Source organism: Squalius cephalus (assembly GCF_949319135.1).
Source record: "Squalius cephalus genome assembly, chromosome: 3".
NCBI classification, from domain to species: domain Eukaryota; kingdom Metazoa; phylum Chordata; class Actinopteri; order Cypriniformes; family Leuciscidae; genus Squalius; species Squalius cephalus.
In genome coordinates, this window is record NC_137124.1 from 28,971,838 (window position 1) to 28,999,017 (window position 27,180).

The following is a 27,180-nucleotide window of genomic DNA, read 5'->3' on the forward strand; positions in this document are numbered from 1 at the left end:
ACTTGGTCATCCACCACAACGTTCTTGAACTTAAATTTTGAAAGATTTTTGGAAATTTGCAGAACTTGCCACTTTAACTCTAGAATTCTACTGTAAATATTGTGTGTATGTATACAGAATATAGACTGTACCGAATGTCATTTTTGTCATGTCATAGCCTATTTACATTCTAACTAAGCTTCTATTGAGGTTTTGAAATGAAGCTTTGTGTCTTTTGTCATATTTTAGGCCCATACAATACGATCTGTTTGTAATGTTACGGTCGGTGGTTTAGTCTGTCTTGTGTTTCTTTCGGTTTCCCTCCCTTTTTTACTCTGGCATCGCTCTACCTCTATGTGAGCGTAACATATAAATCCGTGTATCATTCGTTTAGTCGTTTTTTGATTTAATATTGAAAGTAGAAAAATCTGAAAACAGTTCTTTTTTCGTTTTTTCATTTTTTTCCAAAAAAACGAAAAACAAGAATTCAGCTTGATTTTTCGTTTTTCGTTCTGCGGTAGAAACATAGACAGTATGGGTAGAAAACTTTATAAACAGCTTGAATGAATATTCGATGTCTACACGTGGGTGGGAATGAAACGCCCCTTTCCTCTGATTTGTCAGCCGAAGATCAGACTGTTCCGTCATCAGTAACTTCTTCCTCAGTTCCGCACTGCAGAATAAAAGTCCTCCGCTGCTGCTGCTGATGTGCGGATTCTTCTCTCGTTTATTGCAACTACATTGCATCTTTTTCTCATCAAACAACCAGACTAACGAATGACTCGACACAGTCCGTACCGGGAAAGAGCCAAGACAGGGTTTTTTTCTGGACTGTAAAGTCACGTTTTTTTATCATGAAGCACGCTGTGATTTATTCCTAAGTGACCTATTCCTAGAGTGTTAGAGTGCACTTATTCCTAGATTGTTACACTTATTCCTAGAGTGTTAGAGTGCACTTATTCCTAGATTGTTACACTTATTCCTAGATTGTTACACTTATTCCTAGATTGTTGTTACACTTATTCCTAGAGTGCCACTCACTGGGCACGTCTGCTGCGGTCCGAGTCCGACAGCGAATGTTCACTGTCGGTGATTCAAGTGATTGCATGAAGCTAGAATAAAACGGTTTTTGTTGTTGTTGTTTAAAATAAGAGTCCCTGTTCTTTCTTTTGTTTAGATATTCATACAACAAAATATTATGGGGGCCATGAAAAGTTTGTGAAAATGATCAAAAAAGCTGGCAAACTTAAAAACAAACGCTGGTGGGGAAAGAGTTAAAACAGAATCATTCATTTATTATTTAATCAAATTTTATTATGTAATCAAATTGACAGTAGTAACACAAGAGTACACAGATTACAGCATTGTGTATTTCACTGTCTCTCAATGTGTGGCACAACATGACGATTATGATTATCAAAAATGCAGGTCGCTAATATGTTTGTTTCCTCGAATTCTGATAGCAGACATCACTACTGAACAGAAAACTGATCTCATTCAACAAACATTTTCTTTGAGATTATTTCACAAAATAAACATCCACTTCAGACCCCATAGTGTGCACTCATATACATTCAGATTCAGTGTCACACACACACACACACACACACACACACACACACACACACACACTGACTGAGGATAATTTTGCTGAAAATAATCAGGTCTTCCAGTGAAGAAAGTTGATAAAAATAGAATTTAGACCTTGATTTTTGGCGAGCCACCCTGTTATGAGGATAAAAAAAGAGGAGGAAAAATATCCCTTGCATGCATTATTAAAAACGCCTAAAAGACATTGAAAAAGAAAATAAACTTAGAGGAACTGCCCCAATGCATAGGTTTGCTGAAATAATCAAACAAAAGACAAAAATATCTACTACTGTCCATCTCAACAAGTTGTACAGTCTTAAGGAAATGTTTTTCAATTGTTTTCATTCTATATATTCTGTTTGTGTGTAATGACAGTTCTTTGGTCACAATACTCAAAATGTCTTTAGGATACATTTTTAAAGGAGAAGGTAATACAATGTGCCATAACTAAGGATAAATATTGTAAACCTTCAAAAGCAAAATCCCCATTATTATTGAACACAATGGAAATTATTTAGAACATAGCCTATGTTCATCATATACAAGGTTGTAATGTGTTGTGTTTCTCATATTGTAGAGTAATAATTCACATTTTTGAAGTCAAAATTAATTCATTATTGCAGTTTTCAATTCCACTGCTTCTAATCTTTGAAACTGAACAAATGACCTTGACAGCAGAGGGAGAGCTCTATATCAAATATTATATAACAACTCAACGTAAGGACTGTCAGTGTAAGGGATCGTGTACCGCAACATAATGACAAAAACAACATCAGAAAAATCAAAACAAAGACACACACACACAATCTCACAAGCGCCTGTCTTGTAAATATGCATTAGTAACACCAAATTAAACTTGAAAAAAGCGATATATGTGCGTTAAGTGGATATGTGCAAAATGTCCTAAATGGTTGGAATATGGATGAAAAATGTTAATCAATACTGTTGGCACATCTGTTCACAGAACATTTTCCAATTGTATCCAAACAAGAGGAAGGGACACAGTATCTATAACTGTGGAAAGGTCATCAAACATACTCCAAAACATCAGTTCAAATCAAAGAGATAAAATCATAAGCGAATATGACAAAAATAATTTGGAAAACAACCCTACAAAACCCATTTTAAGATATATAAAGGTCTATATAATGAATGTGCAGTTCAGAAACTGTCATGACAAGAAAAATCTCTGAGAGGCACATCAAATCAGAGAATCAAACGTAACTGCCTTCAGTTCAATGGCGATTTTGAGGGTGAAAGGTCAAAGCCTCATCCAGTACAATCAAGGTTTCCAGAGCTGCTCCCCACGTCATGACAGGAACCGAGCAGAAGCTGCTGAACGATTCCTCTGAATGCAGATGTTTTGTTCGGAGTGTTAAAAGCTGGACCCAAGCATTTGTTTTGTGGATGCCTCTTTCATTCAAACACCACACCCTCACTGTTTTCAGTTTCGTCAGTGTTCACGGGGGTTGGTGGAACGCTATGATTTGAGATGTATGGATTTGTAGCAAGACACCAAGAAGGTTGCTGGGCTGTGTGTTACTTAAGAAGTCAAAGGTCAAATCTCAGCACTGCTCTGATTCAATAAAGCCTTCTTTTTCTTGACCCATAGGCTCTACCTCTGCATATGCTGGATGACCAGAACCTCGACGAAATTTCATCGCTGCCCATCGGCTGGGACGTCTCTGTAAATGTATGAATTTGATAATGATACGTGTTTTTTAAAAAAAAAAATGCACTCCCCATCAATGTCAATACATACATATTCTACTCTACATGTATTAAGATACATCAAAAAAAAAAATTCAAGCCAACAAACATTCCTGACTTAAGAATAGTTCACTTAAAATGAAAATTGTGTCATAGTATGGATGTTGATGGAGTCCATCAACTGTCTGGTTACTGACAGTCTTCAAAATATCTTCTTTCATGTTCAGCAGAAGAAATAAATTCATACAGGTTTGAAACAGCTTGAGGGTGAGTAAATTATGACAGAATTTTCATTTTTAAGTGAACTAGTCCTTTAACAGTTTGCAGTTATTGAATCTCTGCATCCCTTTTTTGCTTTTAATAAGTAATAGTTCACACAAAATGGCAATATTGTCACTTACTCACCATCATGTCATTCCAGACCTTTCCAGAATGTCTTGCCTTTGCAGAGCAAACAATTCATTTTAACAACAATGAATGAGGACTGAAGCTTTCAAGAATGCAAAAGCACCATAAAATGTTCTTCCCTGATGAAAAATAAAGCATTGCTGGTCACCAGCATAAGGTATGTTTTGCAAGCTGGTTTCTGGTTTGCTGGTCACCAGCATGAGAAGCAGGAGTGCTGTTGGACCAGCTACACCTCAGTTTTGCTTGAGACCAGCATTACTATACTGGCCCACCAGCAAGACCAGCACTATACCAGCTCTAACCTGATCTACATTATATTTCAAGATCATTTTATCAAGTATGCTTAAGTAAAGCTCAAGTATATTTAAAGTATACTTTATGTAGTAAGTATGCTAATATCAATGTACTAGAAGTATACTTGTCAGTGTACTGTTTCTTTTTTTTTTTTTGTCAAAGACTACATCCGGATGGGATTCAGAACGATGATCAAAACATAGATGGAGTCGATCGAATCCATAAACACCTCCAAAGCTTCACAGTCATTTCCTCTTCATAGGTTCAACATTTCATTTGGTAACATTAGGCAATTTGGACTTATGTTTGATGATAAGCATAAGCAATCTTCTATCACTTGTTTCTGCTTCTTCTGATCCAGAGATTCTGTACTTTTCAAAGGTCCATAATAGCGCCCCTACCGTATAACAGTGAAAACATGGCTAATCGGAAGATTCAGTCAGTGGCGGGGAAAGAGTAAAGTAGATTAAAAGTACATTTCTATGTACACTACCAGTAGCCTATACACACAAATTCAGATAGTCAGATTTAGGAACATATCAGTTTTCTTTATAAATCAATATTTTCAAATAATGTAAATTTATAAGACAGTATGTAAAAATATGTGAAATAAAGTATTTAATAGGCTACTCAATCAAAATATTAAACACAACTACAAGCCAAGTACACTTAGAATACTTTATACTTTTAAGTATATCTCGATCAAAAGATTAGTAGGCTACAAGCATAGGACAAAAATACACTTTTATGTCAGTATAAATCAAATATACATAGGCTAAGTGTACTTTTAAGTATGTTTATGAGAAGAACATAAAAAGTAGACTGAAAGTATACTAATAGCACACTTGGATAAACTTCTTTTTTGTAATGGAAACCAGCCTGGACCAACGCGGAACTCATGCTGGTCTATGCTGGATTTTTCATCAGGGTTTCACAGAAATACGGTGAAACGAATCACACAGAATGATTTGTTCACAAATCTTTTTCACTTCTTTTATGGTGCTGTTTTTTGCAACCTTTTTTTAGAGCTTGAAAGCTTCTGTACCCATTCATTGTAATTTGTAAGTGCATGGAAAATAAAGACCAGCACACTTCACAAATTCTCCTTATTTTGTTCCATGGACAAAAGGAAGCTAGATCATTTTAAATTTCTTTATTAGGTGAACTATTTCTTTAACTAAAACCTACACACTCTCACCTCAATGAAGAAGAGTCCTGCAGCAGAGCTCGGGTGGTGGTAGACGTAGACGGTCACCAGGACGATGGCCACCATCACGAGCAGAAGCAGGATCATCCCAAGAATCAGCCCCATGTGCAGGGGGTGAGTGCTGTTCTCTGCTGTGCTTTTTGCTGCAGCAGCTGAAACACACATTATACCATATTATGTAAACTTCTTAACACTGATGCATTCACTCGTGCTGTCAGAATGAATCAGTTTGTCTTTGTACACACATACAGTAACTGCACTGCTTGTAATATTCTCAAAAGTGGAGGCTCTTTTCCCCCTCAATCTCATCCTTGCCTCAAAAACCGAAAAGGGTATAGCTGAGGCTGGAGATCTCCAAATCAGGGAGGATCTCCAAAATAGGGTGTGGCTTCCTCCTATTGACAGACAGACACATGACACGCATGTGTAACGCACTAAAGATTCCTTGGTCATGTCAATCACAGTGCTGATTCCTGATTAACCTTAACCAATGAAATTAACAGCAGGGTGGGATTTGCGCTGAATAGCGTGCTAAAGAAAATGGCAGTCCAGGAGATATAAGTAGTTAATAAGATCATACGAAATGAGATCACCGAGCCGGGCCGTCTGTAACTCCCCAACCGGACCTCACCAGACAATGGGACCTTTTTAGTTGCACTGCAGCGTCACTGCCCCCTTATACCATGTGAATCTCGAGCCCTGGGATGCCCCGTCGCTTAGAACAAAGAAATAGAGCACAACTTTCCCACATGTAAAAGTAACTTTTTATATTAGATAAACTAGAAACAATGTGTAATTTACAAATTTTTATTTTTAAATGTAAGTCAGTGACAATTGGCTGAAGCCAGAACCAATGGTGCAAGGAAGTTCTGCCCACTTTTGGAGTTCATGCCCCATTTTGGAGATCTCCTGTCTGCAGCCGTACCTACTTGAAGAAACCAGTAGAAGGTTGAATCTTGTAGTTCGTCTTTTGAACAGAAGAGAGCACTGTCTCCACAACTAATTTAGACTAATTTGGGTTTCTGTGGCTTGTGTATCTGTCCAACAGGCAGATACAAGATTAATGATGGAAGAGAGACATAGCTGTAAATCTTAATTTTGTATTTTGGACATTTCAAACCGGCCCCAGTGAGAGAGATTTACTGTGGTCTGCAGTTCTTGTGTTTTTGCACTACAGCCAGGCTCCTATAAAAACCTGCTGAGCAGAGCTGAGCTGTGGCAGCTTTGAGACTACCAAATGAGTAGGGAAACCTCATTCTTTTTCTTACAGTGTCGGTTATAAATGTACAGATGCCATTTGGATCTGCTTTATCTAAATGTAAATCATACAAACTGTATGTCTAAAAATGCACTACCATTACGAAGTGACATCTAAATGAACTTATTTTATTCAAGACAGATATATTCAATATAAGTAAATTAACCTGACTAGATTAGGTTACATGAAATCTACAAAGGAAGATATTTTGAATAATGTTTCAACTGTTTTTTGTCCATTTCGGATCCTAATGACATTCTTTTTATGGACAAAAACTTCTGTAACTCCACTTTATCTTTCATTTTATATATCTGTGGCTCCATGATCAGTGAAAACATCTCTGCACATACTGTATCTTGGCTCTTCTTTTCTGTCAATAACTTTATTCTACATTGTTATATTTCATTTTAATATTGCATTGCATTGCTATATCATTACAGTAGCCTACCCACATACTGCTCCTTACTGAACAATTTTGCAGTTTATATGTAATGCTCATGTAATTTTTTGGCTCTGTATCTCTTTTGTCAATACGTGAACTAATTTTCGTAGGTCCAGAAATGTCTGATAAATGACTGACTTTAAAAGTAAAACATTTTTTTTTATCTATCATGAAAAGCCAAATATAAAGTGTGACATACAGGTCTTTAAGTCAAAGGGTGCCAAAATGATTGACAGACATTACAGGGAAGAAGGGAAGAACTAATAATGAAGCAGGGTTTCTGTTGTTATTCATCACAGCTTAAAGTGCCCATGCCCACTTAAGCATAATGGAAGTCATTTATTTTCAATAAGAGGGGGACTGAAGCTTGGCAGTCAAAGACAGCCTGGCTTGATGACTGTCATACTGAAACAAAACAGAAAACTGTGACCAGTCAGTGTGCTGTGACACTTGTGGATCAGTCATCACTCTTTACCTGATGCCTTCAAATACCATTTTAGACTTCAGTGAAACTGAAACTGATGTAGACATTTTCCTTTAGTGCCAGCGGCACTAATGGAGACATGTTGTTGAAATCAGTTTTAAAATCAAATGTGATTTTTCCGAAGCCTTGGCTTCACTAGTTTAATTGGCACAGACCTCCTAAGAAAATATTCCAGATTCATCTTCATTACAGTGTAAAGAGATGGTAAAATTAGCACCCCTCCAGTCACAAAAAGACAATTTCAAGAGGTCTCCTCTTAAGGTTAATTACCAAGAGACAACGCTGTTCTTGAGTGACAAGCCTAACCATGGGATTTTATTCTATAATTATATTATATATTTTTAGCATGAAGGTGCATGTTATTTTAATTATATACATTTACAACTGACTGTAGTACCAGAAGATATTGTAAACAGAGCAGCGACTGGCTATTGTAGATTATAAAAAATCTGGTAGGCTGGAGAAGTCATGATGTCATGAAATACTGACATCACTGAACACACTGGCTGTTGTCATACAAATCTCACTGGATTATTACAATTGATGGCAAAAGGAATGTTTGGAAATGTAAACTGATATGTCCTACTGACACTACAGCAAAAGATATAAATAACTGGCTTAAAACCTTTTTTTGTGTGAAAATACTAATGTGCCAAAGATTTTTGCACAGTACTGTATTTTATATATATATATACACACACACCTTGAATAGTCTATTGCTAATATACTTGCAGTTTTGTAACTAGTTTAAATGGAATTACAACATTCATGTTATTCTGCATATGGTTAGATAGTGATTTCTTCTGGCTACATGTTTTCATTGGCAGAATGTGCTGTTTTCAGCTTTACTGATGAAATGAAGTCCTGACTGCCGTTTCCGACTGGTAAAGAAATATTGAGCTTGCTCCAAATTAAAAACACATGACCTGGACCATACTAACAGAATGCTGGGAATACAGAAGAGGAGAGACAAAAAGGAGTGAGAGTGAAAGAGAGAGAGAGAGAGAGAGAGTGTGTGTGTGTGTGTGTGTGTGTGTGTGTGTGTGTGTGTGTGTGTGTGTGTGTGTGTGTGTGTGTGTGTGTGAGTGAGTGAGTGAGTGAGTGAGTGAGTGAGTGAGAGAGAGTGAGAGTGAGAGAGAGAGAGAGAGAGAGAGAGAGAGAGAGAGAGAGAGAGAATATATACAGTATGTTGTGTTTTCATGTTTTATGGGCACATTCCAATGACATAATGATTTATATACTGTATATTCCACCCCCTAACCCTAAACCTACCCATCACAGAAAACTTCCAGCATTTTTATATTTTCATCACTTAGAATCATTTATAAGATGTATTCCTCATCTGGAACATAAAATGGTCACCACATGGACAAGAATTTTAGATATTGACCTCTTTGTGTTGCCAACATTTTGTTCCCATAACGTATAATATACCTGAACCACACACACAGAGAGAGTATGGCCTTATTTGTACATAAGCAGGAAAAATGGATGTTATTTATCAGAAAAGTGAGATCAGAGTGATGCAGCGTATTGCTGTGTGATTCACAGACGCACATTGATACCACATACACTGCAGCAACGATAAGATCTTACCTCCATTGTCTTTGAGATGTAGCGCAATCTTGGTGTCGTCTATAAAAATAGATGAGAAAAGAGACAAAAGGGGGAGAGAAAACATTTGTAGAAAAATAAAGCTAATTTTACATCTAGACAGTTTCTCTCAATTGTAACATCATAGCAAACTCAAACAAACTCACGTCTAAACAACTGTAAATGGGTCGCACATGTGTGTGAGGATCATTTCAAAGAGACTGGAGAATATGTTTGTGATTGGAGAACAAGTTACACATTTATAATTTATTTTTAATGAGCAAACCACTCCAAGATTCTTAAGCTTTCTGGTGATCTGAAAAGATTCTGTCTGAGACAGACAGGTCAACATCTACTGTAGGCAATTCTGATGAGAACTGAAACTGAAATGAATGAAGTAGCACAACTACTGCTGATGCTGAGGAACCTGATGCTGCTGTAGTATCTGCTGTAGCCAGTGGCATTATAGCAAGAAGTCAAGCTTCTCATTTACATCATGTAACATCAAAGCTTTTCATTCACATACATGCATCACCTGATTAACTGCAATACTTCACACACAGATCAGAGTCAGAGATGGAGAGAAGAAAGTTAAATCTAGATGATTGTAATAGACAAATTATATCCGGTAAAAATGTTAACCTTAAAATGTGATTCATGCTGTTAACATAATAGACGTCATTCAGGTCAAATCAACTTTACATTAAGTTAAAGGAGCTGTATGTAAGAAATGTATTTCAATTAATCATAAAATGGCCCTGATATGTCACTAGACATTAAGAAATCATGTTCATTTCAAATACTTATATCACTGACAACAGTAGTACGGCCAGGATATTGTCATTTAAAAAGTGAAGTTGCAGCCCTCAACTGATGTTGATGTTGTCATGTTGTGTTTTGGCCTGATGCCCCACCCTCCACCTATCTACCAATCACAAAGTCAGTTGTGTTTCAGCATCCGGGTTGCCAGCTCTGCTCTAGTTACCACAGCTGCAGCTACAAACGTGTCAGCCTACGTTCCTGCTGGATCCTGCAGCCTATCTGGCAACCTCGAGTCAGGGGGGAGGGGGAGGGGATACACCGCTCTACAGTAATTTGAAAGTGATTGCAGTACCAGTTTTGGCCACAATCTTACATACGGTTCCTTTAAGTAATGCCAACAAAACCTAAATGGTAAATGGTCACCATTTACTCAACAAAACCTATGCTTGTGGAACACAAAAGAAAGTATTGTTTTTTTTTGGTCCATACAATAGAAGTCGTGGTTTGGTTACCAACATTCTTCAAAGCAACTGATTTTGTGTTCAAAAAAAAAAAAAGAAGGAAAAAAAAAAAGATTATCATACAGGTTTGGAATGACATGAGGGTGAGTAATATGAGGGTGACAGAATTTTTATTTTTGGGTGACCTATCCTTAAGGTAACAATTTTTTACAGTGTACAGCAGCGTCACAGTTTTATAGTAAATGTACTTTAAATGCAGCATTTTAATTTCTTGACTATTCGATATGGATCTCTCAGCTTTTTAATTTTGTTGTCATAATAACGTAAGAGAGCAGTTAATGAAAAAAAAACATTCAGTAATGAATGAGGGATGAAGAAAAGAGTGTGTAAACAAGAGTTTTATGCCTTTTCAATGACCTCATAACTCACTGTCTTATTGAGCATTCTGAGAAACTGTTAATGATGAACAGATTGTTTCATGTACTGTACTTAATCACTTTAAGTGGACTCCTGGCAACCCTGGGACTAATGTAATCTTTGTAGTCAGATCTTTCCCTGCCTGTAACAACAAAGAACGGTAGTGCCACTGACTTGTACGAAGAGAGCTAGACTGCCTTTCATTTTAAGACATGACAGAAACAAATACAAACATCAAATACCAACATCATCTTTTATATACAGCTTCCTACTGTATATAGCTCTACCCAAAGTGAAATCTCACTGGCCTATTAAGTCCCGCTCCTCATAAATGTGTATTAAACCTCAAATATGTTCTCATTGGCAGTGACTTTGTGGCATCGCACTGTATTTGTGCTTGTTTCAGTACAAACATACAAGAAACTTGTCCCTGGACATATTTGGTCACGTGTTACATTGACAGCTGAACTGCTCAGTGCCCGAGTAATAATTAGAAGGGGAAAGAATCTGACTTGTGAACTAGACAAACAAGAAGGAAAAGTGATTAAAATGTTTTTTTCCTTGTGCTAAAGTTTGGGTACTGCTATTGCTCCTCTACATTATAAATATTTATAAGTGTATTCATAATTCAGAAATGAGATTGATAATTTATGCTGTGTTGTTTACTGTCTGATAATGAGTTTGTGCCTATCACAAAGAAAAACAGAACAAAGCACACAGCATGAGGTCAAGGTTATATAACAGTTAAGTGGTGGATGAGGGTCCACCCTCGGTATATATTCTTTGTAAGTGACAGTGTTTATTTAAAGAGAGATTCTTGTGTGCCGCTGGAGGAGAATGAACAGCATGATTATCTATTGAACGGCATTTATGAGTAAACCCCTTCAGCTACATTCTAAATGTTCTTCAACACAGAACATTTCTTCTCCAGGAATTGATTTTCCCAAGACTCAAGCACAAATAAGCCTTTCTTTTTCCGTGTCTATTGATTTATGAAGAACCCATTGGTGGCCTCTTAACATTATCCTGCTGCATTCTTACCATGAGCAGTCACTTGTAACTAATGGTTTAGATCATTGACCCGCTGGTTTCCTGTTGTCAGAGGATTGCAACATCAGTTTCATGATCCATATTTCAATCTTAAGTGGTATATGTGTTGGTTTAGGTACGACAGTACCTTCTGTTGGTATGCTGGTCGGCATGTGCAATGGGGTTTGAGAAGAGTGACACTCAGTAGTCCCTCTGTTCCTTGTGGTAATGTTATCAGTGGACGCAGTGGTCAGTAGATTGAGATTGGTAGTGTTGATGATGTCACAGGTGTTATCCTTTGTCTGCGAACGAAAGACAGGTTAAATGATCAATCTGACAAATCTAAAGCACGGTTTAGTTATGATGTAGGCTTGCATTTGGTTTAACGATCTAAGCTCATGGTCTAAAGTGCAAGGCTCAAGTGAACTTAGGGCGTGTTTGAATCCACTTTTGCTAGTTTAACGACGGGTAAAAGGGTCGGCGCGCCAGGCGCATGGTCTAAAAGGGTTGTCCCTATTCTCTTAATTAGTAATGGGTGTAAATTACTAGTTTTGGGCGTAACGTGCAATAAACCAAACAGAGTCTCATCTCCCATTCCCTTTAAAAGCCAGTTGCGCTCGCACCATGGCGGATTCGCTATTTACATGGCGGAATTTGCAAGCGGAAAGACTGAACGCTTCTCTAGCGAGGAAACGGATCTGCTCGTGCGCAAGGATAAAGTGCACAAGCATACCATCTATGGGACAAGCCGGATTTCACCATATCTTTATGTACACAATAATAATATTTTACATTGTGATCCTTTTATTTTTAATATTTGGCATGTTTGTGTGCTGCTGCGGGTCCCTGTGTGTGTAATAAGCAGAGTGTAAGCGAGTTGAGCACCTGCCTATTGGTACACATTACTAACGTGCCCTTTAAATAACAAAAATAAAATACTGCGCAGTCTATTTCTGTTGCCTCAAAACAGCAATGCACACACCTCGTTTTCAGACCAGCACGGCCATGGGCGCACAAATGGGTGCAAATACATTTGCTATATAAACAATGTGGCGCAGAACGTAAAAATGATAAATGCGTCAGGCTGAAACTAGCAAAAAACACTTGCGTCGCGCCTAGTGCCGCATTGCGGACAATATTTTATTATCTAAAAACTAGGGCTATCAATTTAACATGTCAATTTAGTGCAAATAATAAATAAAAACAGTGTTGTAAAAAAAATAACACTATTATAAATATTTTGAGCATCAAAATAAAGTGTCAACAGATATTAAGCAGACAGTCTACTTGTCACGGTGTGGTGCAGGCAGAAGAAGATGAGGGAGAATCAAAAGTTCCAATGCAAACTTTTACTATCAACATAATACAAACAGGTACAGACAGGCAGAAGGTTCACACACACTTAGTAGGACGGAGAACAGACGATGAACAAGGCAAAACACAGGGCTTAAATACATGGGGAAACAAATCAGGGAAACGAGACACAGCTGACAAGACTAACGAGGTGACAGGTGAGACAGATGAACTAATGAGGGTTGCCATGGAAACAAATGAGTGGCGGGAAAACAGACAAACAAAGTACAAGCATACACTGACACGTGACACTACCATTACTCCAATGAGAGTTAGTTGACATGTAGATGAAAAGTTATTTATAGTTAGTAGAATGTCTAAAGTGGAACATTGAAATAAAGTGTTACCAAATAAACACACAATCAATGCCCTTTTACCCAAATTCCAACAGCCAAAGACGCTAGTCTGTACAAACTAATAATAAAATAAATTAAATAAATAAATATTATATAATAAATAATAATCTATTTTAAATAATCAAATGTTTACAGCTCACAAAGCTAAAACACATTTTTATACACGTTACTAATTACTTAGTGGGCTTCACTGTATAAGCAGTATTTTAGAAAGGCAGAAGGACAAAGAGAAAGAGAGAGAGAGAGAGAGAGAGAGAGAGAGAGAGAGAGAGAGAGAGAGAGAGAGAGAGAGAGCATATGGTATCCTTATCATTTAGGCACAGAGATTTAGGTTAGAAACCAACACACATCCACATACAAACCTCATCTGGGCAACTGTTATCCACCCAGTCCTGCCGATGGCGATCAAAGCCGCTGGAACACCTGACGTGAAAAATTATAACGGGTCATTAGTATTTTAAAGACAGCCAATAAACACGCAAACATGATCTCCATCTTTTATAGATCCCATCGGTGGCCAATGCAGGGAAATCCTATAAAGTCTTCACTCTTCTAAGAAAAACTTTAAGTGCGTGTTCCAGGAAAAATACTTCTTACAGGTTTAAATAAGCAAAGGGTGAGTAAATCATAAACATGAATTTTCATTTACGAGTCCTCCATGAAACTTCCGTTAAAAACACACTTCACTGTGGCCCAGAACAGGAAATTCAAAACGGTGAATTATACTGAGGACTGTCTACAGCAGTATATCACTGATAGATGCTGGCTTAGAGAGTCAGGAATAGGCAGTACAGCTAGTATTTCTTTTCCTCCTCCCGTGCCTTCACATTTCTTGAACACATGGCGCATAATGGGCTTTGGCTGCTTGGCATTCCAGATGAGATACAGTCACCCTTACTCCATATCTTTCAGCAATTCCCCATTCTCCATTTATCTTTTTGTGACATATTATCTCTTTTCAGTTCAGTAGCATTCACCATATACACATTCATACCAGCTCTCTCCTTCTTTCTTGCTGATATATTAGGGTTAGAAAACACACATTTGCTTCCCAGTCACAGATGGTAAACCATGTTCATTTTATGTGTGCGTGTTTGTATGAGATTTTTTATTTTGCTTGTCATGGCTTGTCACTGTAAACAAAAATCAAAGAACCCTTCTTTTTTTGTGCTTGCAGAACTAATGATTTTATACAAGCGTTGATATAAATGGACAAAACAATTAAGTAAACATGGAAGAAATAGTTTCATCTATCCAACAAGGTAATATAATCCGACAGTTTATGGAAACCGTGTGTCTCAACAGCATTTTTACCTCAGCTCTTGTAAAGGAGTGGGTGAGAGTCAGAGAGTCATAAACACAAGACACTGCTTTAAACACATGACGTGTTCTTTGGAAAGAAGAGCCATGACCAGTGGTTAGGCAGCGTGTGTCTAACTGAAAGCTTTGGATTAGAGATTTCATGACCCACGAACAGGAAGCAGAGCTCTGCACACACACACACACACACACACACACACACACACACACACACACACACACACACACACACACACACACACACACACACACACTCCTCTATGGCCTCTATAAGCCTCTACGGGCCAAAGATGAATACAACCGTTGGCCTTGCGAGGCATTTCATTTTTGCATTGTAATTTTGTTGCTCTTTTGTGTGGCAGAATTTTCTTCTTTATTTCCTTCACATTCGTTCATTCATCTACACTTCTACCCAAAACAACTTGTTAATGAGTAATACAAAAAGTTATTAATCCACGGTAGTGTGAGTGCACAGCAACCTTTAAAAAAGCTATGAATATTAATTTTCATACTGTCCATTTTCATGTTGTGATGCTTAAATTTATTAGTAGTATTTGTAGTAATTATCAGTTTATCGGGCCAGATTAATATCGGTGCATCCCTAGGGAGAAAGTAACATGACAAATGACATAATTTAAAGCTTTTGAATTGACAAGTGCAAAATGTACAAACTAGATTTCAAATGATTTAATTATTTAGTAAACAAATTTGATTTTGTGTAATTTACTTTTATAGCTTTGCCATGGTCATTATGTCTGCTTTAATTTTCTCTCCCAAGCAGTTACCCCAAGCCCTGATGAATCAAGAAAGGAAGACAAGTAAAAGAGGAATATATCTGTCTGGATTTGAGGTTGCCCATGGCGGCGGCCACATCCTTCGTCAGCACTTCTCCAGCCTTTCATAATCTCATTTACATGTTAATGGCTGTAAATGCAGTCAGCTCAAATTTATTCTGATCCAGTAATAATCTGACTTTGAGGGTGAAAGGATGCTTTTCCAAGTATGCAAATCTAGGTTTTTGATGCACATAATCATTACTAATACACTCATCTGCTAAAGTAATTTCATTACTTCAGAATATTGAAATATGAAAGATATTATGTGAAACACCCCGCTATAGTTTGACACTATTCTGTTCTGATACAGCTTGTTTTGTTTGTGTGTGTGTGTGTGTGTGTGTGTACAGGATTATATTACATTGTGAGGACCAAATGTCCCCACAACGATAGTAAAACCAGAGATTACCTACATTATGGGGAGCAGCCAGCGGTCCCCACGAGGGAAATGGGTTAATGAACATACTAAATGATGTATTTTTGTAAATGTAAAAATGCAGAAAGTGTTCTGTGATGGGTAGGCTTAGGGGTAAGGTTAGTGTCAGGGGATAAAAAATACCATTACGCCTATAGAGAGTCCCAACAAAGATAGCAAAGTATGTGTGTGTGTGTGTGTGTGTGTGTGTGTGTGTGTGTGTGTGTTAGTCAACTGCATCTGACTTCAACTGCTCTCTCCAAAGACAAGGGGTAAACTGTTGATAAATTGTGTTGGGAGGATCAGACTGTCAGTTATTAGCTTAAATCAACTGAGCTACCTGCATTTACTGCATCATTAGCCTGCTCTTTCTTTCTTCTCTCTCTCTCTCTCTCTCTCTCTCTCTCTCTCTCTCTCTCACACTCACACACAGAGAGAGCCTTCATCAAGCCAAAAAAACTTTAATTACCGCAGCAATTTCTAACTCGGCATTGTTTCCATAACCTTCAGCCAAACAAAAATGGTTATGCATATTGATGAAGTCTGAATTGAACTCCCTTGTCTACCAGGAGAAGATTCAACACTCAGTATTCCCATTTAATTATACAATCCAGCCGGTTTAGAAGCAGGTTTTCTAGAGTGGATGGAAAAACCAAGCTCCCACAGACATTGAAAGGCGTGTTTGTGCTTTGCATCATTATGTATGTAATGATTCATAGAATAACAAATAGCACTAGAAATGCTACAGCTCAAAAAATGTGTGCAGCACATATGCACTTGATAAAGGGAAAAAGTTAAACTCCTCTAACACAAGCAAACTGGCCTTTTTCCTCTTTCTGCCAATCATATTATATTCCTGAATCCCTCAGAGTATGTGTATGCATGTGTGTGGGTGTGTGTATGTGCTTGAGAATGAGAGTGAGGGATTGAAAGAGTATACCGATGGAAGGATTGCCAGGAAAATAAAGCAGAAGGAGGTCAGCTGTCTCGGTCTCGTCTGTTCTTTGGTATGTGATCTACAGAAAAAAAGCTGTCTGGGTTCGGGAGGTGAGAGCCCAGGCATGAATCAGCAGGAATGTGACTTTATTTTCCCTCTTTCTCACATTAAGGGAAAAAAGTCTTGGTATGAAAGATTCTCTGCCACATTGGAAGTAATATTACTTAGGAAAATGCGATGCAAGATGCAAGAGAGATTTCATTAATGGTTTACACATGATGTTTTCAATTCATTTAAATTTGTAGGCCATTTTTATATACAAAGGCAATCTTGTAACATCGTGACTGTTAAATTAGAAGTGGTGAATTATCTCCACACATCCTGTGAATGTCTGTGTTGAGAGTGCTTCTGTTTCAGCAACTGCTGACAGAAATTACTTCCCTCGTTCACTGCACCACCTCAAGGCAAGCGATCTGAGAACTTTAATTCCAGTAAAATGAAGTTGGGATAATGGAAAGAGAGACGAATGAAGAACGGTTTGTTTTCTTACCTATTGAGCCGGTGACACCAGCTGCAGTTGAAGTTAATCTGTGATGCTAAGCAAGAAGTGCAGCTTGTGAATTGAAGACATGCTGCAAAAGAAAAAAAGAGACATAGAAAATGCTTCAGCGCAGAATCAATCAAGAATAGAGCGAAAGGCTAATAGGACAATGAACTGGATTTTCATATGACTTGAGAGAAATGTTGAGTACAACTGTCTAATATAAAATCTGAAGAAGTACAACAGTATAAGCTTCTATTCGCTATGAGGTCATTCATATTTATGTTATGGTAGTTTAAGATTATACGTGTACATATAGCCTGTGTGTGTGTGTGTGTGTGTTCAATGGCTTACTGGGTAGCGGCATCATTTCTACAGCTGTACTGTTGGTAATTTTGGTCTTTAACAGCTCCACTCTGTGATACTCATAGATAGTCTTCCTCCGCACATCTAGAGCCACACAAATACACATTACAATTATGTAATCATGTGAATCATCTGAATTGTTGAAACTACTGTAACACAAGCAAATCGAGTCACTGCCTCTTAATTGTCATCTTGAACACATTTACAGTAATTTCACTTGTTTAATCCACCACATTTTTACTGTAAGAGTGGGGCATGGCCATTATTAATGGATAGGTAATAAGATAATCTTACTAAAAGATGTGTTGGACAGTGTCACTAAAGAAAAAGGAGTGATTTATACAGTGACAGCAGAGGTTAAACTAACAAGGGAAGGAAGCATCTCTCTTGCCTAAATCAATTTAGTTTTAACAGATGCCCTAAAGTGTGTTGTGGGTTTATTGGGCAAAATTAAGAAAGAATGGGGAAAAGTTACATGAGAGGAGGCAATGGCTCCATTGCACTATGATTGGTTATTGTGCTGTTCACACAATAATCCCATATCTGATTTTTTGTGCTCGTTCTATATCAGAAAATCGGTCTGAATTAATTAACAATGGTGTTAATAGGAAGACTATTTAAAAAGTATACAACTCACATAGATATCACCACTTTGTCATGTCCAAATCAAACTTGAAATGACTTGATCAGTGAGGTTTTTTTTTTAGTGAGCAATCAGCTTGATGATAATAGCCTAGATACATCCTGTGTCTGTGACCATTGTGACACCTGCAGTGTTTACTGAGCTTTGATGATTGAAGATCTGAAAATAAGTTGACTATTAAAAAGAACTATTAAGGCATTAGTTTACAAATAAAATATACACAAAATTTGTTACTGCATTATTATGGTTAATATTTTGGAATAAATGTAAAGATGTTTAAAAACATTAGATTTAAAAACACTTAATAAAATACTTAATAAAAAGAACAATACCAATTTCATTGGTAATGTTAAAAAAAAAAAAAAATTGGTTGTATTGGTTGTTGGTTTTTATGATAGTGTAAGTAACCTTTATTTATTTAACCTAGAAAATTTGTCAACATTAAGCATAACTAGAACATGAATTTACACATGTAACCAAAAAGATGTCCCATATTTATTTGAATATCTCACATATCACATGAGCTTGAAGATTAGTTAACTCAGAGTACAGCCATATACACGATTATTGAAGGGAGTGCACACTTATGCAGTGAAGTTATTTTAAGGGTTTTTTTTTTTTTTTTTTTTTTAAATGTGTCACATTTCATAGGCATTGTATAGGGTGTCATTTTTACATTAAATGTGCAAAAGTTCTGATATGATTTATATTTGGTTAATTCTTTCCATTAAAATAACCATCAGTTTTAATAGGGGTGTGTAGAATCTTTATATCCATTGAGCTTCTGCATTGAAAATGAGGTGGATACTTCTAGAGCCACATGCTCTTTCAAACAATACGTTATCCACAATTGTGCAATTGTCCTAGTCTGTTTTCTTTGAAGAAGACAAGAATTCAATCAATTACCTTCATTCTACAAATAGATGGAGACGTTTCATTTCATATCAAATGATGGGAATCATTGGCAAAAATTTTTAAAAGAAGTAAAATTGTTTGTGGTCAGTAGAGACGGACAAAATCACATTTGAGTGGACAACTGCATGAGGCAGTAGAGTGCACTGAATGCATGTAAAGGTATCAAATGCTCTTTTAATGGGATGTATGATTCACTGTAGTGAAATACAGTACATTTCGGGAAAAAAATTGCTGTGTGTTTACTAACGTAATTAAGTTATTTGAAAAGTTTCCCGTCTTTGGCATCTCTAACATTTATTACTCTTAAAAAATAATTAAAAATGCAATGAGTGTACTATTAAACATTGGTTATTCAGTACTCATACTCAGTTTTTAATGACATGACTTTTCATAAGTTAAAATGCATTGGCTGATCAACCAACATTAGTTTGATGTGCTTCATCTGAAGGTATTTCAGTATGTAGGCCTAATGTAATAGACTTTGAGTTTAAGTTGACACGCTGGATCAAATGCATGTACGGATATAACTGCACACACTGATGCAATCAGTGAAACATCATCTACCTGATTGGTAGCTGAATTACCTAAAAGCAGTGAAATGGAAAACTGAACTACAATGAGAAAAGGCTGGGTAATATAGCAAGTTTTCTATATGTATATGTGTGTGCAGGTTTGATTATACTTCAAAATTCAAAAACCTTTTTAGTGGTCCTAGCTTTTTGAAAGACTCATAAATCATGCAAACCGTGTTTTGTTTTAACTTTACTGATACCTACAGGTTTGTGTTAAGCGTTTGGGTCACCTCTGTATATAAACAATGTCCTCTCTAATAGAATAAAACCAAAATGTGTGTTTGTAGGTGTGTATATGGCTTTTCATGTGTCAGCCTCTGGCTGAATGTGTACGGTAAGGTAAAATTTCTCTGATAACATAAATGTGTGTCTGTCTGCAGCTGAGGAAGTAACTGTCTGACCTTGCGGAAAGCTGCATCGTTGGTGTATAAATACATAAATGAGTGGTTAAACTTTAAGACAGGAGATTGCAGCTTGTTCATTGAAGGCTGTTTTTCTCTTCCTGTGGGTAATTACATTTCTTGCCCAAGGGGTGTCACAAAACTCCTTAGCATGCTGATATTGCTTGGAGATATGCATGTGTGTGCGCGTGCATCTTAAACAGTGTGACCTGATGAGTCTCCAGACACTAATTAGAGAAAGAGAGGCGAGACAAATGCAGGCTATTACCATTCTCAATCACTTCATCTCATTCTAGACTCTCTCCTTCCCCTCAGAGCTGACTCTCTCTCTCTCTCGCTCATATTGTAACAGACAGATAGACAGACAGAATGATGTAAATCTTGCCCTTTCCCAGCAGACAGTCACAAACAAACACACATACGGTTGGAAAGAATAAGCTGTCGTGGAAAATCATGAGCTTCCATTCATGATGTCCTGCCAGCAAACACCTTCTCTCATCACGTTCTCTTCCACACTCGCTCACTGCCCAACTCCAGACATATTTATTTGCTAAATTTGTCTCTCCAATGCAGTCGGGTTTGGTCCTGCTGGGCTCACTGCTACTACAACATCAAAGACTTTTCTTGCTTGGCACACCAGACAACAAACAGACAGCTTGAGAAGGGAGGAGATTGGAGCTTTGAGATCATCCCAGAGGTAACTGACTGTCAGAACAAACATACTCCCAATTTTATGAATAGCACCTGTCATACAGACTGTAGATGGTTTACTGGTGTTATGATGAATGCATCACGTTCACTCACTGGGGATCTGCTGAATCTTATGGACCACCACAAAGGCATCAGAAAGCCCAATTTTCACTGGATGATTGACAGAGCTGATCTTTGCTATCTGCATTGGGACCTGAAATAAAAGCACATGTTATTTATCTCATCAATCATCGACATGAGGAGATGTATTTTGACAGCTAGAAAGAAAGAAAGAAAGAAAGAAAGAAAGAAAGAAAGAAAGAAAGAAAGAAATGGAGTGAGTAGAGCAGAAATGGAGAGAGGGAGAGGCCTAATTTAGTTAGGAGGTTTGCGGGCTGAATGAGCTTTGCAATAATCAAATAAATCCCAGCAGCATTTCCAATGCCTTCTGACTAGAGGCTTACAATATTTCTATATATATTTCAGTCATACAAATTTTAATCTTTATTCATAAAATGATTACACATACAATTATTATTATTCTACATACAATTACAAATATACATGTAGCCAATATAATATAAATAGTACATTTTAAATATTATTTAATTAATGACTAAAGGTGATTCATGTATCTCAAGTACTATGTCACATTTGACTGCACGTGATCTGTACTAAAACTGGAAAGTCTTAACCATATCAGTTACAATTCACTTTCACATTACATGGTACCTGACCATATTTGTAAGTGGCAAATTGAAAAGTGACACAATCACACAAACTCTGATGGAACAGGAAGTAATCACAGAAAAGCCAAGTCACACAGTGAGAGAGACAAATAGAAAACAGGATGAAAGACATATAGAGGATGAAATAAATAAAAAATATATCAGACCTCTTTGTAAGCAAAGACAATTCGCCCATCGCTGTGTAATGTGGCCTGGAAGGTGAAACTTCCTTGATTATAAGAATCCTGGAGATGGACGTGATCCCACTGGACAACCAAAGCAGTTCCTATAAAGCGCACACAAACACATTCAACTAATATTTAATAGTATATTTAATATTAATATTCTCTACTTGTAATACAGGCTCGGTTTCTGCGACTGTAGATCTCTGTAATCAATAGCATCTTGAAAAGATAACCTGATCTATAATGTGACACATTTGATTTATGGCAAGTCAAGGTTCAATGTTTTTGATGGTGACAGATTTATATTGGATATTTCTGTAACATTACATATTTCCACTATATATTTCTGTTGGATAGGGCACTCTCTGTCTCTCAGTATCTCACAAACACACAAACACACACACAGTCCAGTGCCTCTGTCTCTTACCATTGTCAAAATAGATGACAGTTGAGTTTCTGGAGAGGCTGGGGTCAAAGTTTGCCATAAGTGGAGCGATATATTGTGTGGCTGTCAACATTCGGTGAACCACATCTCCTGTATAGATGAACCCTGAAAAGACACACAATCCAAACCATTAGAATTCATATCCATGCCAACAAAAACATTTAAAATGTGATCTTCAAGATAAGATAAGATAAGATAAGATAAGATAAGATAAGATAAGATAAGATAAGATAAGATAAGATAAAATAAAATAAGATAAGATAATATAAAATAAAGGCACTCATTTTGTTTATGACTAAAATGTTTTTGGCACCAATGTATGAACATGTGGGTCTCTTTTCTCTAAATCTCTGTGCTCTCCTCCTTTCCCATCTATCCATCCTGGCAAACAGCCCTGGCCTGTCTCCAAAGTGATTAATACTCTAATTAGCCATGTAAAAGCCTCCTTCCATCCCACTCACAAACAGGAGAGAGGACCCTCCAAACACACATACTTAATCTAAAATGTGTCTTCAGCATTTGTCTGCTTAAATCAATGCAAATCTTTCCACAGGAATTCAGCCAACCTGGACTATGCTGACCACCTCCACTTTCTGTAAACACAGAGCACTTAAAAACTCATTAAATTCAATGGAAAAATACTGAAACTTCACAACTGTGACAACAGTTTGCCATTTCCAACAAGTACCATGATATTGTCATCTAATTCCATGACTGTACCATTGTACTGTCTCAGTACTAAACAACTGTAACAACGACCACTTGACCCAAAGACAACTAAACAACCATTAGGCTTAAACTTTTATTATTATAAGTATAAATAGCAAAAGCAAATAGAGGCAGATACTATTTGCACCTCATTGTATTGTAGTACACTATAAAACATCATGCAATAAAAACATAATTCCAGCTGATATGAGATGGGAATAGGGAGAAGAACGTGTATTTGAATGGGTTGGTTACGTCAAAAGCTAAATTCACTGTCCTCGCTCTCCGCACCACTGTCCCAGCTACCAAAGGAGTTTCTTTTTTTGTAATCATGTCTGGCTCAACCAGACAATGGTGGGTGGAGTTAGTGCGAATAGCCTTTGCCAAAAAGATGGGCAATTTGCATAGGTATTTAAATAGAAAATCCGAATTTAATAATTTAGCAAACATTTTCCAGTGCTGTTTATTATTATGTTATTTAGGCAGGAAAAGTACCTCTGATGCAGGAGCACATGATTTTTCTCTCCTGGGAACATGGCTTCACTGAGAAATTTAGATCACTTCTGTGTTTCATCGTTTATAACCACAGAAAGATGACTGATGTAGGGGGAAATTATATGGTGGTTTTCTCACTCCATCCTTCCCTCACTCTCACCGCTTCATCTCAGATACATTCCAGCAGCCAGTGAGTCACATGAACCAGGATCACAATAAAAATCCCCACACATGCCCTCATATCTACAGCATGAACAGTCAGCCGTTATTAAGAACCTCTCACAGCTGATAAACACAGCCTGATCCTCTAGAACACTGTGACTCACAGTCAAGCTCTTATGCCTACAAGCAAAAACCAATCAATTATATATTCCTCTGGAAGCTCATATAAATCATATGTTCTGCTTCAGCCATATAATACTCATATCGCATGGAGACAGGCAGACGCTTTCTTATAACCTAATTGAAAATCATTGGTTGTGCTGCACACATCACGTGGAGGAAGACGCTTCACTTACCGCCGGTTGCAACAGTGATCTCTCGCAACAAATGTCCATAAAATGGAAAATCAAAGGAGAGATTGACCCGCTGAGGATGAAAAAAGACTAAATTTAGCTTGCAATTATAAAAAGATCTAAACAATAAGCAGAATAAATATAAAATTATGACAGAAGGCCATGATTACAATAAAACATACAGCAAGAGTAAATCCAGATGGACTCATTCTGTGGTCGGCTAAAGCAATCGTAACTCAGCTAATAAATTTGACTTCTGTCCTAATTCTATGGTCCGCTTGTCCGCTGTGGTTTCTTTTGTTTGGAAAGTGCAATGTGAGGATATCACAGTCTGTTCCAGTAATGGGATGGCGACACACAAAAAACTTATCCCATTTCAAAGAAATGTGGTATTTGAGGATCGACACTTGGTCTGTTTCTTTCATAATCTACACAAGCAGACTCGTCCAGAAACAACAGAAACAGGTATAAAGCTCACTATACAAAGTGTTGTTGTAGTAAGGAACATGTACTGTAGGATAAACGGCTGATAGAAAACAGTTATTGCTGAACTTGAATCTTGGTCAGTGGAGCTACATATGAGTTGCATTTCAAATGATTTGAGTGTAATGAATGAATGAATGAAGGAATGAATGAATGCTGTCTTACCGCTGCTTGTCTGTGTGTATTAGACAGGATGCCGTGAATCTTCACCTTCTCCTTGTTCATCTGATCGATATTTACCCATAACTCTTTGCTCATAGGGTCACTGGGGCCATAGGTTTTTGAGGTGTAGTAGTTATGATCTGTGTCTTCCTACAAGGAAATATCAGACAGCCAGTCAGGATAAAGGACATAAGACTTACTGAGAAGAAAACCATACAGGTCTGGAACAGCATGATGGTGTGCAACAAAGAAATTTTCACTTTTCAGTGAACTATCCCTTTAATAAACTATGAATAAACACCTTAACACTATCCATATTTGTTTATGGCAGGCTTTTTACAATCAGGGGCCATGAACCCATTCTGATTATTAGATCACAAACAAATACCATTTCAGGTCTTTCAGTATTAAAAACAAAACTAAACGCTCTCCCGAAAGAAAATATGAACGTACATATATACTTGCGATCAGATGTACCTGCTATATCAATATACAAGCAAAAAAGTGACACCCTGAAAACTTTGACATTTTTAATAAATAAACAGGTGTACTGGTTACATCTGCCAAGCAAATGGAAGGAAAATCTGAGTGCCAGCAGAAACAACCAATCACTGCTGATTGTTAACAGCATAACACTTTGGACTGGGATAGAAGAAAACGATCAACTCACGAAAAGAAAATCAACTCATGGAAATCGTATCCCTTAATTTACTGACCATTACAAATCATTTTCTACAAGAACCGTCATCAGTGATCCAATTATTAAAAACTTGTGGGTTTTAAAAATGAACAAAAATGCCTATTTTGTCTACCAATTAACAAAAACCCCTCATCACATGACCAAAGCAATAATTGTGACATGATCATTCATGACAGCACTGCGGATGACTTGAGTTTGAGTCCCAACCGTAGTCCTGCTCCCCTCTCTGCTCTCCTGTCATGATAAAGATAAAAAGGCTCCAAAAATATATCTTTATACTGTGAGGACACATGTGCTTTGTGAGTACAAGACATGATGTTTGATGAACTAATAATCAAAAAGACGAAGACCCACTGGACATGACCCTCTGAGTGTTACTGAAATCCTCCTGGATTGATCTATCGTTGTTTACTGAGCATGGCATGGCTGTCTGTAAAACCCTAAGAAGAAAACCCTTGATAAAACCCATAGATGTTTGCAGCATCTTATCAAACACCCTGGCACTCAGGAATTCAGCATGTGACAATGTGAATAATACAATTCTCAGAAAGAAAGAAATGCGTCAGAGTTGAGGAGAGGTAAATATAAGATATGTAATCTCTGACAGTTTAATCTCGTGAAGTGCAAAACCAGCAGAGTGACACATGCTGAAACTAAAAGTAAAACCTAAAAGCCTAAACTAAAGCCTGAGGGTATGTCATAAAACAGAAACAGACATTCGGGCCTTTGAACACACGCAAAATAAAAAAAAAATGACAGAAGTGTGTGTGAAATAAATGATGCACCTGGTGTATGGGTGTATGTGTGTATGCATGTTTATACAGAAATGCGTTTGTATACAGGAGCTGGTAGGAGTTCAAACACTAAAACTCAATCATACAGACTTTGCAAAACAACATCAAAGGAAACAGACAGTGGACATAAAAATTAGCAACTACATACCGAATACACTCCCACTGCTTTGAAGAAATAATCATGTGGGAAACTAATTCAATACTGAAAACATGTGCACATAAATCGTCTTGTGATGTTTTTCATATGGATATAATGACCACATTGATCGATGTCCAAATTTTTTTTATCTGCCACTAAGACCAACTCAGACCAGCAAGAATTTCTATGCTGGTTAGTGCAGGTCGAGCTTGTGGACCAGCATGCTGTGCAGTACTAGCCATGCTGTACACATGCAAAACTTGGGTTGACTTTCTGATAAAGCTGGTTGACATGAAGTCTTGCTGGTTAAAGACAGTTCCCTTAAAAATGAAAATTCTCATCATTTTTCTCAAGTCTTCATTTACTCTCCCTCATCCAACTCCAAACCTGGATGACTTTCTATCTTCTGAAGGAAAAGATATCGTGAAATACTGTATGTTGGTAACCATTTTGGATATTGTTATGTTTCATGGTAAAAAGTAATATTTTAACATATCTTCTTTAATGTTTCACAGCAGAAAAAGTCAGGTTATACAGGTTTGGAATGACATGAGGGTGAGTAAATGATGACAGAAACCATCACACCAGCATCTAATTCTAGAAAAGAATGATTGCAGGTGGTGGTCCTTTGAGCAGGGATGGCACATAGAAATGTGTTCAAATAAAAAAAGAAATAAAGTTAAACCAAATCTCAATGAACCAAGAACACTGTTGTAAGAGGAAGTCAAACCCCAGAGCTGAATGACTGACAGCCCGTAACTCTGTGCAGGAACCTTGACAGGCTTTCTATCTGTTTTTATGGTCTCCCATGCTCACCTAAATCATGGCTGGTGAAGGTGCTTGACCA

General features: G+C 37.3%; 1 protein-coding gene across 1 annotated transcript in view; it reads right to left on the reverse strand.

The window, feature by feature from the left end:
- Window positions 1–1,255: 1,255 nt before the first annotated feature.
- Window positions 1,256–27,180, reverse strand: part of plxdc2b (plexin domain containing 2b) — a 58,184-nt gene continuing 32,259 nt past the window's right edge. Inside the window, exons 3-14 of the mRNA XM_079867066.1 lie at window positions 24,704–24,850; window positions 24,059–24,128; window positions 22,320–22,442; window positions 21,875–21,993; window positions 21,094–21,193; window positions 17,747–17,842; window positions 17,402–17,483; window positions 13,706–13,766; window positions 11,783–11,936; window positions 8,969–9,007; window positions 5,180–5,340; window positions 1,256–3,254 (exon numbers count right to left, since the gene is read on the reverse strand). Coding sequence (XP_079723192.1) covers window positions 3,135–3,254; window positions 5,180–5,340; window positions 8,969–9,007; window positions 11,783–11,936; window positions 13,706–13,766; window positions 17,402–17,483; window positions 17,747–17,842; window positions 21,094–21,193; window positions 21,875–21,993; window positions 22,320–22,442; window positions 24,059–24,128; window positions 24,704–24,850 — 1,272 coding nt within the window. The 3' untranslated portion in view covers window positions 1,256–3,134. The remainder of the gene's footprint in view (window positions 3,255–5,179; window positions 5,341–8,968; window positions 9,008–11,782; window positions 11,937–13,705; window positions 13,767–17,401; window positions 17,484–17,746; window positions 17,843–21,093; window positions 21,194–21,874; window positions 21,994–22,319; window positions 22,443–24,058; window positions 24,129–24,703; window positions 24,851–27,180) is intronic.